This window comes from Ceratotherium simum, chromosome 4 (genome assembly GCF_057802395.1).
Source record: "Ceratotherium simum simum isolate JZ-2026a chromosome 4, ASM5780239v1, whole genome shotgun sequence".
Taxonomy (NCBI): domain Eukaryota; kingdom Metazoa; phylum Chordata; class Mammalia; order Perissodactyla; family Rhinocerotidae; genus Ceratotherium; species Ceratotherium simum.
The window spans coordinates 40,525,276-40,538,496 of NC_141903.1; the positions used below are offsets into that span (position 1 = coordinate 40,525,276).

General features: G+C 36.1%; 1 protein-coding gene across 1 annotated transcript in view; it reads right to left on the minus strand.

The window, feature by feature from the left end:
- The window catches only part of DDX46 (DEAD-box helicase 46), a 71,315-nt gene that overhangs the window by 46,160 nt on the left and 11,934 nt on the right, over nucleotides 1-13,221 (minus strand). Inside the window, exons 5-13 of the mRNA XM_004420186.3 lie at nucleotides 11,460-11,625; nucleotides 9,829-9,980; nucleotides 8,920-9,033; nucleotides 8,197-8,362; nucleotides 6,787-6,907; nucleotides 6,028-6,203; nucleotides 4,723-4,844; nucleotides 3,019-3,097; nucleotides 1,196-1,278 (exon numbers count right to left, since the gene is read on the minus strand). Coding sequence (XP_004420243.1) covers nucleotides 1,196-1,278; nucleotides 3,019-3,097; nucleotides 4,723-4,844; nucleotides 6,028-6,203; nucleotides 6,787-6,907; nucleotides 8,197-8,362; nucleotides 8,920-9,033; nucleotides 9,829-9,980; nucleotides 11,460-11,625 — 1,179 coding nt within the window. The remainder of the gene's footprint in view (nucleotides 1-1,195; nucleotides 1,279-3,018; nucleotides 3,098-4,722; nucleotides 4,845-6,027; nucleotides 6,204-6,786; nucleotides 6,908-8,196; nucleotides 8,363-8,919; nucleotides 9,034-9,828; nucleotides 9,981-11,459; nucleotides 11,626-13,221) is intronic.

A 13,221-nucleotide genomic window follows, 5' to 3' on the forward strand; every position in this document is an offset into this window, starting at 1 on the left:
CACTATACCTACCTTAAGCATTATCATAAAATCTGAGATTTCCCATGATTGGGAAAGAAACATTAAAGTGCACCTAGTTCCATCTTCCATCTGATTCTTCAATTCCCTGTACTCTATTTCCACAAATGGACCCCTTGCCTCTATTCCAACACATGGATGAAAAGCATATTCAATATCTGACCCCCTCCCACAAAGTAATCTGTTTCATCTCCAAATAATGCTTCTCTAGTCCTTTCTCACATTATGCTCAGATCAAGCTCCCTATAGCTCCCACACTGGGTCCCAGTTCTACTCCTCGGGACCGAAAGGATAAATTCAATGCTTCTTTCATGCGACAGATTTTATCCGAGAGTCAAAGGATGCTATCAAGTCCTCTACTCCAAGCAAAATATTGCTCATTCCTTTAGCTGTTTCTCACATGGTTCAAGTGTTACTATAATCCTATTTACTCTCCTTCGTGCTCCTTTCTATCTCATTTAGAATGTGGTCCCTAAATCTAAACACAACACATGCCCCAGCATATGACACACAATACATTTTGGAGAATACAAGAATAAACTGAAAAGACTGAACATGATGTTAACGTTATCCATTTCCAATATCCAATTTCTATTATTGCAGTTTGTGATCAAAATTTATTGTTTTTATTGGCATCCATAGCACACTGACAACTCACATTGCTCTTCCTGTTACGAAAAATTTTTACCACCTCTCAATATTTGTTTCTCTAAGTTTATATCACTGAAATTTTATATCCACGCAAACAGTATGTATGAGGAATATAAAAGTCTAAGCTAGACAAATGCTTTGGACCTTAGTTTTTACATTTAGAGAATGTAAACAACATGTGCTATCTAGATCATGAGACAGTTAAAAGCGTGAATTAAAGCAATTTATTTGGACGTACAATGAAAACTTTAAAATATGAAAGCTTAAGCTTCTATTATTAGCACTCCAATTCTAATTTTACCAATGATGGTTTTAGATGGCTACGGAAAGCCTGCACAAATACATCCTAAACAAGTTTTATGAGGAATTCAAAACAAAAATATCTATTTAAATTCCATATGTATTCAACCTACTGTATGACCACACAACAGAAATGTGTGTGCGATTTTCAGAAACTATACAAACATTTCATTCTCGTGGCAAGGTTTATTTTACAGTTCAAAACACTACAAAATTTAACGATTACCTGTGGTTCAAAACCCATGTCAAACATTCTGTCTGCTTCATCTAAAACAACATATGTCACTCTTCGAAGATTTGTGACCCGACCTAAGATGAGGGCAAAAAATAAAGACAAAAAGACAACTAAAAATCAGTTACAATTCATTTTATGACTACCAAGAACTTAAAAAAACTGTAAAGGGAACTAAAATGCCTGACTTAACCAGAGGGGTAAGTTAGGTATCTTTAAACAGTGAAAAGAAATTTTGGTCTATAATGTCTTAATCTAATGGCAAATACTTTCTGACAATGGGTATATGAGGCCCTTTATTTTGTCAAACTCGTCTCTTGCATACCATCATAGGGCCTGAAGAACCTGTAAAATTCAGAAAACAGCCCTCTCCAAAACACATCATAAAACTAAGACTGAGATGAAGCATCGAGCCACATCAGCCATTATCTGACAGCATCACCTAGGAAAAAACATATTAGAGATTACAGCGTATGTGTGGAAAGCAAGTTCCAGTGCTAACTATGTCAGATGCAGCAAACCTCTCTTTATATTACTTTATTACCTACTTCTATATAGTTAGAAGCTTCCAATGGGCATGTCAAAACATTAATGAGAAGCTATTCAACATTTTTAGGTAACTAATATATTACACAAAAACTTTAAATACCAAATGTACTACATATATATTTTTTCCTATACAAACCAATTTTATTAAGTGCTCCTACTAGTTTAAATAAACACAACTGGCTTCTCAGCCAATGAAAACTAAATATATACACAGGAAACCCTTTCTAAAGGATTAACACAAGCATGTCTACCAATTGTTGAATGAATTGCCTAACAAAAACATGTACAAAATAGTTATTAAATATAAATTAAAAGGACAGATAAGGGAAAAAGGTAAAATTAATCAAGATGAATTTCAGGAGACTTAATGCAGCATTGAGAAAAAACAGGGATTATTTCATTAGCATTCAACCTAAAACTTTTCATATGCTGTACAAGCACAATGACTTATCAAACAATTTCAATGTCACTTTGCCAACTTCAAGTAGAATTAGAATTAAATGTATACAGAAATTCAAGCACAGTGCTATCAGAAACATGCATTACTCACAGTTTTTAATAACTCTATTACGTATACATTGAATACTGCAAAGGAACCTTTAAAAGCATTTTCTTCAAAAAACAGATATGAGCCAAAATAAATGCTTTCTAATATTTAAAGTATTCCATACTAATATGTGCAGCCCCAATTAGTTTTGCAAGGTTGGGAACAGCATTAAATTACCTACCTTTGATGGTTTAAGTCTCGGAAGCCCAGTTCTATAAATCTTGAAGGGCCTTTCTCCACAGAAGTTAAATAATGTCAACAGTTTAGTAAGTTTTCATAGGAAATAATTTAACAAAGCACAACATTTGAGCTAAAAACATGCAATATTTACAAAAGATAAAATTTCTTAAAGCTGCAATATCTTAATATATCCAGTATTGTAAGAAAATACTAGCTCTTGTGGAGAAAAAGTCTAAATTTTATAATGAAGAAAAAAATAGTCCCCCACCCTTTTAAAAGTAAAGTTAGGCTAAAACTGGATTAAGAATCCATGTTAAGTTAAAAAGATAAATGGAGTTAGTTCTGAACAAAAATTTGAGACTAAATTGCACAAATATTATGAACACTTACAACAATAAGCTTGTTACAATACAAATTTTAAGATATTACAGCTTTAAGAAAAAATGTAGAAACCGTTTGGTGGTTTCTTATATCTGCTTTAACAAAAATGTATAGAATTCAAAAAGGAGAAAAGAGAACCAAAAAAATACCCGTGACTTACCACTGTTAGCTGCTAACATGTCAATCATTCGACCAGGTGTGCAAACAATAATTTCAGCACCTCTTTTCAGCTCTGCAATCTAATAAAAATGACAAAATTTTATACTCTATTTATCACTAATGCTTATTTAAACAGATTTGAAAATACTGCCCGTGGTCCTTGCACGGCTCCACAAGGCTAGTGAGGTCTGATCAGAAGACTCCAAATCTTCCTGCTTAATTCTTAGGAATGCTGGAACACTACTAAAGGAATAATTAGTAGCAGCATGACTACATGGTGCTGTAACTTTGAAATCAACTAAAACTAGAGATTTTTACCAATTTTAATTTGACACAGTCCCTCAAAACCAAGAAAGGAACATGAGAGAGCAGTAAATATAGCAATTATACAGATCAATGTTTTTCAAATTGAGAGTTGTTTCCATTAGTGAATCATGAAATCAATAAGTCACAACCAGAGTTTTTAAAATAAAATAGAAAAGAAAACATCAGGATGCATTAGACATTATAAAACTTTTGTTTGACTTCTTTATAAATATAACATGCATGCATGTACCAGGTTATTTTGTAAATGTATTTCTTACCATAGGCTGTGGTCAAAAAAATTGACAAAGATAAACTTAGAAAACTAAGTTCAAGTGTTTTAAACAGCACTGGGATAACAAAAGTAAATATTCCCAAAGTACGTTCTAGAACCTGGGAACACTAGTCCTCAGAAAGGGTTTTGTGGTTAAATAAGCTCAGAAAACACCACTTAAATTCATCCCATTTTTCTAGCATCACAATATACATTAGCGGCCGACCAAGTGGCGCAAGAGGTTAAGTGCGAGTGCTCCGCTGTGGCGGCCCGGGGTTTGCCGGTTCGGATCCCAGGCAGGCACCAACACACTGCTTGTCAAGCCATGCTGTGGCAGCGTCCCATATAAAGTGGAGGAAGATGGGCATGGATGTTAGCCCAGGGCCAGTCTTCCCCAGCAAAAAAAAAGAGGAGCATTGGCAGATGTTAGCTCAGGGCCAATCTTCCTCACACACAAAAAAAATCACAATATACATTAGCTAATTAAAGACTAAAGCAGTCTTGCAGGAAAGAAATCTATTTTAACTTCGTATAATCCAATGTTTCCAAAACTTATTTGATCATAGAACCCAGTTTTTTTCCTTCTTCTACTTAAAGCAAAATATCCGATGACTATCACTCTTTAGAAGACACTTGGGAGAGATGCCAAACTAAACAGAGTAAATGAAGGTATGTTTACACATTCTTGCCCAAATCATTTAAGAATGCAGATGAAACTCTGATATTAATGCATCCCACTCATCGCCACCTTTTAAACATGTCACGTGGATTAGAGAAAATACATGCTGGACCAAGAATCAAAAGACCTAGTTTGTAGGACAAAGTAAGTCTTATTAACTTCGGTCAACTTAACCTTTCTGAGTATTTGCCTATATGTAAAATGGAACAAATAACTGTCTTCCTTGACTGGGGTAAGAGGAAGGGGAAAGCTAATGTAAAAATGACTCAAAAACTCTAAAACACAACATTAACAAAGTTCAATCTTACTATTATTATCACCCTTCATACCTGTCAAGATTTTAGAAGCAATCACTATACAAAACACTAAAATGAAAAATCACTTTTATTTGATTAAATCATTCGATTTAAGAAAAGAATGGAAAAAATGAATGTTCCTTTTATAAATACCTGCTCACTGATTCCTGTTCCTCCATAAACACAGACCACTCTAAGTCCCAAAGTCTTCGAAAACTTCTTACACTCTTTAGTAATTTGTAAAGCCAGTTCTCGAGTTGGTGTCATGATGACAGCTGAAAAGATAAATACGTCAAAAGCCTAACCACCAAAATTCTTGACAGGCTATGCTTTAAAGCGTTAAATTTAACCTCTGCAATCAAGTTCAGATCTCTTAAGTCTAATTTTTCTTTTAATGTGTTTTATGTACCTCGGAAAACCCTATTTCAAAAGCTTTATAATAGCAGAGATTGTGGTGAAGGATAATTTTAAGTAGATTTCAAGAACATGCTATAGGAAGATAAACGAAAGTTAAATGCCTCACTTAACCCTGGGAAAATACTTGGTTGAACAGAATGCAAATCATTCTCAACTGCAAATCATAAAGATAATCAAGTAACTCACTGTGCTGCAGAGTCATACCGAGGCTTCCAGAAACAACCTTGCTCTGAGGGGCACACACAGAGGAGAAATATATCATGCCCTCTGTTTCCAAGAGAGGAGCGGAACAACTTTCCAAAACCCTACTCAAATTTGCAGAAGAGATTTCTGCCAAATGTATGAAATCTGAATCTGAAGACCTCATCCTGAAAGAAATGCTGGCACTATAGCCTGTCAAGGCCAAAAAAAAAAAAAGGAAAATACATTTCCCTACAATCTTCTTTTTTTTTTTTTTTTTTTTTTTTTTTTTTTTTTTAAAGATTTTATTTATTCATTTTTTTCCCCCCAAAGCCGCAGCAGACAGCCGTATGCCATAGGTTCACTTCCCTCTAGTTGCTGCACGTGGGACCCGGCCCCGCGCTGGACGGAGAAGCGGTGCCTCGGGGCGCGCCCGGGATCCGAACCCGGGCCGCCAGCATCAGAGCGCGCGCACTCAACCGCTAAGCCACGGAGCCGGCCCTCCCTACAATCTTCTATGTTGAGTTTATAGATCCACTGAAACTGGGCTAAGAACAAACCTCAACATAAATAAACAGATAGATGCACGAGGAGTCTACCTGCCGAGTCAGAGTTTAAAAATTGAGCTGTGCCAGGAGAGGCTGTTTTTGTACTTCTGAGATGTCACTCCAGAGCTCTGAAGATTCTCACTCCACCTGCTGGTAAGGGGAAATCAGCCCCAAAGTGCCAAATTTATAAAGAAAATCTACATAAACACATCTTTATTGTTATAATTAAGAACATATTAAAGTATCAGGTCTTTCTGATTAACTGACAACAATGTTGTTATCTGAAAAAATAGTTTAATGAAAGAAATTATACCTATTGGTCCCTCTCCTTCTTCTAATGACCGCTGATCCATGATGTGTCTAAACATCGGCAAAAGAAAAGCAATGGTCTTTCCGCTTCCTGTCTTGGCAATGCCAATCAAATCTCGTCCAGACATTATAGCAGGAATTGCTTGGGTTTGGATTGGTGTGGGCTTTTCATAGCCATGCCTCAAAAAGCAAACAAAAAGAATACAAAGTAAGAACTGAGATCACTGGGCCTCTCAAAGTCCCATAAAAATAAGGTTTTCCAAAATGTGGTATATCCCTACAATGAAATAATATTGGGCAAAAAGGAATGAAGTACTGAAACATTCTACAACATGGATGAACTTTGAAACTACTATACTAAGTGAAACAAGGCAGTCACAAAAGACTACATTAGTATGATCCCATTTATATGAAATGTCCAGAACAGACAAATCTATAGAGACAGATCAGTGGTTGCCTAGGGTGCAAGATAAGGGAGAAGACTGACAACTAATGAATACAGTCTCTTTTGGGAATGATGAAAATGTTCTAAAATTAGATTATAGTGAGGATTGCACAACTCCATAACTACACTAAAAATCACTGAATTGTACACTTCAAAGGGTAAACTTCATGGTATGTAAATTATATCTCAATAAAGTTGTTTAAGAAAAACATAAGTTTTTCTATTAGAGTGAAAATGTAACCAAGGGAAATATTTGTGTGAAAGGGCTATTCTGTGTAGCAAGACATTGAAAAATGTGGACAACTACTAGCCACTTACTTTTTGAGAGAATTTAAGATCTTCATGGAAATTCCACACTGGACCCAAGATTTAATTGGTTTGGGGCAACCTTTTCCCTTGACTGTAATGCCCTCCATTTCCAACCGAAATACATTCACCTCTACAAAACAAAATCCACATACAAAACTCTTAAATATTATTCTATTAGTGCCTTCTACTTTTCAATTAGGCATGGTAAGATTAAGAATCTTCAATTCTTTTTTTTTTAGTGCTATCAAAGATAATTCCATAGAAGAGCCAGAGGAAAAAGCACTGAACAGCTCAGAGACAGCTAAAGTGATTACTATTGTAACCAACTAAAGAGGAAAAGAAATACCCCACTTTCCACAATTTTGTCTTAAATTGCAACAACAATAAAAGAACTATGGACAAATAACACAACCTTTTTCTCTAAGCAGGAGTTGTCCAGATTATCCTTATTCTACCAATATTATACAGATTCACATTGGTTCCTATCTCTCATATCACAGAAGGAAAAGGTTAACAATATATTTTTTTAATTTTTTTCTTTTTTTTACTATTTATTTATTTAGCGTGTGTGTGTGCATGTGCGCGCACGAGGAAGATCAGCCTTAAGCTAACATCCATGCCAATTCTCCTCTTTTTGCTGAGGGAAGACTGGCCTTGAGCTAACATCCATGCCGATCTTCCTCCACTTTATATGGGACGCTGCCACAGCATGGCCTGACAAGCGGTGTGTCAGTGCGCGCCCGGGATCCAAACCCAGGCCACCAGCCGCAGAGCACGTGCACTTAACCACTATGCCACAGGGCCGGCCCAAAGGCTTACAATACTTTATTTGCTAACTTCACAAAAAGAGTATTTTCAACCCTAAAAATCTCAACTACATTGGCCAAACTAAATTTTTTTTTTTGGAGGAAGACTGGCCCTGAGCTAACATCTGTTGCCAATCTTCCTCTTTTTTTTTTTCTCTTTTTTCTCCCAAAATGCCCCAGTACATGGTTGTATATCCTAGTTGTAGGTCCTTCTCAGTTCTTCTATGTGGGATGCCGCCTCAGCATGGCTTGATGAGCAGTGAGCAGGTCCACGCCCAGGATCCGAACCAGTGAACTCTGGGCCACCGAAGCGGAACACACAAACTTAACCACTGTGCCACTGGGCTGACCCTGGCCAAACTAATTTTTGCTCATTTTTTTAATACTTCCAAAAACACTGATTCCCTACTGCTCTGAATCCTTGCAGATGATGTTCTCACTTTCCAGAATGACTTCTCATCTTCTGGTTCCCTCTGTCACTTCTCCAGGAAGGCCAGGCAAACTCCTCCTGCTTGTGCATCAACTCACAGATCTAGCCCCATTTTCTCAGGCAAAGTGAAGTGTATCCTCCTCTGTTCCCTCAATAACCAACGAATGAATAAAAGAATTTTACCCTCTTGAGACATTTTTGCTAGTTCTGGAACTTCAACATAAAAGTTTTTTCTGAATGGTTCATATTCAATTTTTCCATGATCTACTGGTTCTAGAAGCTTTCTCTGTTTTGTCTGATAGCCTGTAAGTGCTGTCTGAAGATCAACTTCTTCCTCCTCTGAAGAATACTACAATTAAAAAAAAATTAAGTAAAGAGCTAAATCCATTATTATTTTCTCATTACAGGAAGCAATATTCCTAGCTTTTAAAATCCTCCTCTCCTAGAAAATATTCTTTGGTTTTTACTTTCTAAATTTTTCAACTTAATTTCTTTTTTCTTTGCCCTTACAGAAAGTTATGACAACAATATAAAGCTAAAATAATAAAATAATTCTAATATGGCTTTAATTAAGTTTTGCTTTAGTACTCCCTATATAAATCTCTCCAATGCACGTTAGTAGGAAGAAATTTAATTCTTTCTGTCACTTCATTTCTTCTCTCCCTATTGTATGTCTGAGGTGAGCTGATAAGGGGCAAGGGGGAATCAAAACATGGGCTTACAGCAAGAGGTCAAAGATGTCAGAATGTTCTACCAACTAGATATCTAGCTACAGTATTGTTGAGAACAGCAAGAATTCCTCCTAACAGTAGTTTGCATAACTGAAAAGCACATCTCCATCAAAGCTTTCTAACAAATACTTCTAGGATAGCGTCAAGAACAAAGTCAAAATTAATGAAAAATTACCTCCATGGCATCCTGATCATTCTCCATCAGCTCACCTTTCTTCTTATCAGAATCTACGACTGCTTTTTTGGTTGTCACAACAGTGACAACTTTTGTGACCGTTGGCCCAGACTTCTAAAATAAAAAAGGAATATAAAATATTTTGCAAAGTTGAAACATTATATGCAACTGAAACGCGTAACTGTCACAATTTATAATTCAAACTAATTTAGTTATTAGTGACAACTTAATGAAAAGACAAAAAGTAGTCTGCTTTCTCCTTATTAATTTGTTTAAATTTTAAAATATAATTGCATTATATTTTGTAATATATTAATATATACGTAGTTTGTTGTATAATATATAATTTTATATAATATTATGCAATAAATTTACTTTAAAAATACTAAATGGTATTTTTCACTCATTCAACAAGCCAGACACTGTTCTGGGAGCTCAGGATGAATCAATAAACAAAACAGATAAAGGTCCCTGCTCTTCGGGAGCTTTCATTTCAGAAGGCAGAAGAGACAAATAATAAACATGATAAAAAATGTAAATTATAAAATTTGTCAACAGGTAATAAATGCTACAAAAAAGAAAAATAGACTAGGGTAAAGGGGATCAGGAGTACGAAAGATGGAAGTGCTGGAGAAGTCTGGAGAGGACCTACTGAGAAAGTAACAAGTAAGCAAAGATATTGAACAAAGATGGTGGTAAGAGTGACTTTCGAAAGAACATTCATAGCTAAACTTCACTAGTACCTCTGGTATTTAGAAAAAGCACTGGCATTTCTGAGATTGGGGAGGAAACAAAAACATTAACATTATAAAGTCATGCAAGTCAGTAGTAATTCAATGCAACAATGAATTCAAGTTATTCAATTAGGAATATATATCTTTAAAAATAAAATAAGAGAAAATTCCATACCTTTTCATTTCCCCCACCACCTTTCACACTTCTCATATTAAATTTTTTTACTTCCTCTTTCACTTCTTCCATGTAAGCATCTAATGGATCTAACTCCTCACCCTCCATTTCATTTCCTTCCTTTTCAGCTTCTGCAGGATCATCTTCATCATCTAAAATATCAGAATACCCCCTTGTACATGTGTTTCAACAGGAAATACTTCACAATCAGACTATACCCCACCATTCTAAACTTTTCTCTCACCACCCACTCTCCTTTCCAATTAACCCAGGCACACTGCAGCTCAAATACACTTGGAAGTTTTTAAATCAAGCATGTATTAGTTTTGAATAATAATAATACTAATAGCAAAAGAAATAAATTATAATAAGTTATAAATTATTAAACTGAAAAGAGGCAAAAAGATTAATTATACCTAAAAAATGAATCTCTAGTATTAAACTTTACAACTACACTATTAGAAGCTGAACTAAACAGTAAATGATATGTTTATTTCTTTTCTAATTACCTTTCTTTAAATTACCAAGAAAAAATAATAGTATATTCTTAATTCAAGATAATCTAATCTTTTTTATATAACTAAGACATCACCACCACTTAAAGATACAATCCATTCCTCTATTTAAACCATTTTGTGGAACTTTCAGAGAAAACAAAACATTTACAGGATTGGTCACAGAAAACAGAGCAAAATTCCATCTTACTACAAAATTCCACACTATTCCACTTGACTAAAACCTCAAAAGGCAAACTCAGATATGGAGCGGAAATGTTTCTCTTCTAAGTTATGGAGGGACTTGAAAACATGCCCTTAATTTACCCTTATTACTAACATTCTTATTTGTAGTAAAAAAAAAAAACTTAAAGAGCTGACTATGCTCATAAGCACCCAACTCTCCACTCTAAAGTAAAATCAGTGATCTTTACTGACCACTACTCCACTATGTAAATTTTAACATAATTAGCAGGGGCATTTAAAATCTCAATATGAATCCAGCAATTCCACTTCTAGGTATATATCTAAAAGAACTGAAAGCAGGAACTCAAACAGATACTTACACACCCATATTCATAGCAGTATTATCCACAAAAGCCAAAAGGTAGAACCAACCCATGTATCCAACAACAGATGAATAGGTAAACAAAATATATATAATGGAATATTATTCAGCCATAAAAAGGAACGAAATTCTGATAAATGCTAAAACATGGATGAACCTTGACAACATTATGCTAAGCGAAATAAGCTGGACACAAAAGGACAAATATTGTATGATTTCACTCATATGAGGTACCTAGAACAGGCAAATTCACAGAGGCAGAAAGTAGAATTGAAGTTACCAGGGGGTGGGGGTGGGGGTCGCAGGATGGAGAATTATTAATGAGTACAGAGTTTCTGCTTGGGATGACGAATACATTCTGGCAATGGATAGTGGTGATGGTTGCACAACACTGTGAAGTACTTAATGCCACTGAATTGTACACTTAAAAATGGCTAAAATGATAAACATTATGTTATATATATCTTCCCACAATAAAAAATAGCCTAAAAAAATCCCACTATGAAATATTACTCATGAGTCTAGAATATTCTACTGAATTGTCATATTAGTCTAACAAATGAATATACCATCATCATCTTCTAAACTCCATTTTTTCCCTTGTTTCATCTCTTCAATTTCCTTTTTCAGTTCCCCTATATTTTCCATGGCCTTTTTACGTTGCTCTTCTCGCCATTTTTCTACTCTTTCTTTTCGCTTTCTCATTTCTTCTTCCAGCTTATTCTGGTCAAAGTTCTTGGAGGAAAAAAAAAAAAGAGAGAGAGATAGAGAGAGGGAAACAAGGGTTAACAATTGTATTCCAAGTGAGATTCCAAATAACTTCTCCAAAGTATAAGACAGGAAAAGGAATTAATAGAAAAGAAATAATAGAAAAGCAATTTTCTATTACAAATTAGCGAGTAAATGAAAGCTATTTATCAACATGTTTAAGAAGTTTTTGTCTTTTAGCCCTAGGTCTAAGTTTCCTGGTAACAGCCGTTCTAAAGCCTGTATCAAGATTATTAATAATACTCTCAAGAGGAGACAGCACGGGGCCGGCCTGGTGGTGCAAGCAGTTAAGTGTGCGAGCTCCACTGCGGCGGCCCAGGGTTCGCTAGTTCGGATCCCGGGTGTGCACCAACGTACCACCTGTCATGCCATGCTGTGGCGGCGTCCCATATAAAGTGGAGGAAGATGGGCATGGATGTTAGCCCAGGGCCAGTCTTCCTCAGCAAAAGGAGGAGGATTGGTAGATGTTAGCTCAGGGCTGATCTTCCTCACACACACACAAAAACAACAACAAGAGAAAAAAAAAAAGGAGGGCCGGCCCCGTGGCTTAGCGGTTAGGTGCGCGCGCTCCGCTGCTGGCGGCCCAGGTTCGGAACCCAGGGCGCGCACCGACGCACCGCTTCTCTGGCCATGCTGAGGCCACGTCCCACATGCAGCAACTAGAAGGATGTGCAGCTATGACATACAACTATCTACTGGGGCTTTGGGGGAAAAAAAAAAGAGGAGGATTGGCAATAGATGTTAGCTCAGAGCCAGTCTTCCTCAGCAAAAAGAGGAGGATTAGCACGGATGTTAGCTCAGGGCTGATCTTCCTCACAAAAAAAAAAAAAAAAAAAAAAAAGAGGAGACAGCAAATCATTTTCACAGCTATAATGAGGAACTTTAGATTAAGCATTATAGAAATCAAAAATTTACCTATGCTACCATTACAGATAGGTATGGACATATACATAAAAAAAGTTACAGAAAATATTACAAAATTATAATGGTGATGGTGTTTGGGGCACCTAGGATTACAAAGAATTATTTCTGACTTTCCAAATATTTTATCATATGGTTATATTATGTTTGTATTTTTGAAATAAATTTATTTCTTAAACAAAAAAAAAGCTTTGCTCCAGAATTTACATCCTTTATAAGAATTTCATCCTCTCTAAAGATGAGTCCCAGAAAGCTTATATGTTTTCCTCAAGATCACCCAGTCATTCAACGGAAGACACCAGATCAGAAAACAAACCCGAGGGGACTGGCCCCGTGGCCTAGTGGTTAAGTTCAACATGCTCCACTTTGGCAGCCCGGGTTCGGTTCCCAGGCATGGACCTACACCACTCATCGGCGGTCATGCTGTGGTAGCAACCCACATACAAAATAGAGAAAGACTGGCACAGATGTTAACTGAGGGCGAATCTTCCTCAAGCAAAAAGAGGAAGATTGGCAACAGATGTTAGCTCAGGCTGAATCTTCCTCAACAACAACAAAAAAGAAACCCAGACTTCTCATGTTGTATCCTTTCTTAGCTACCCTGCTCAGTAAGCAGGTCCCTTAAAAAAAGAACTACTAAAA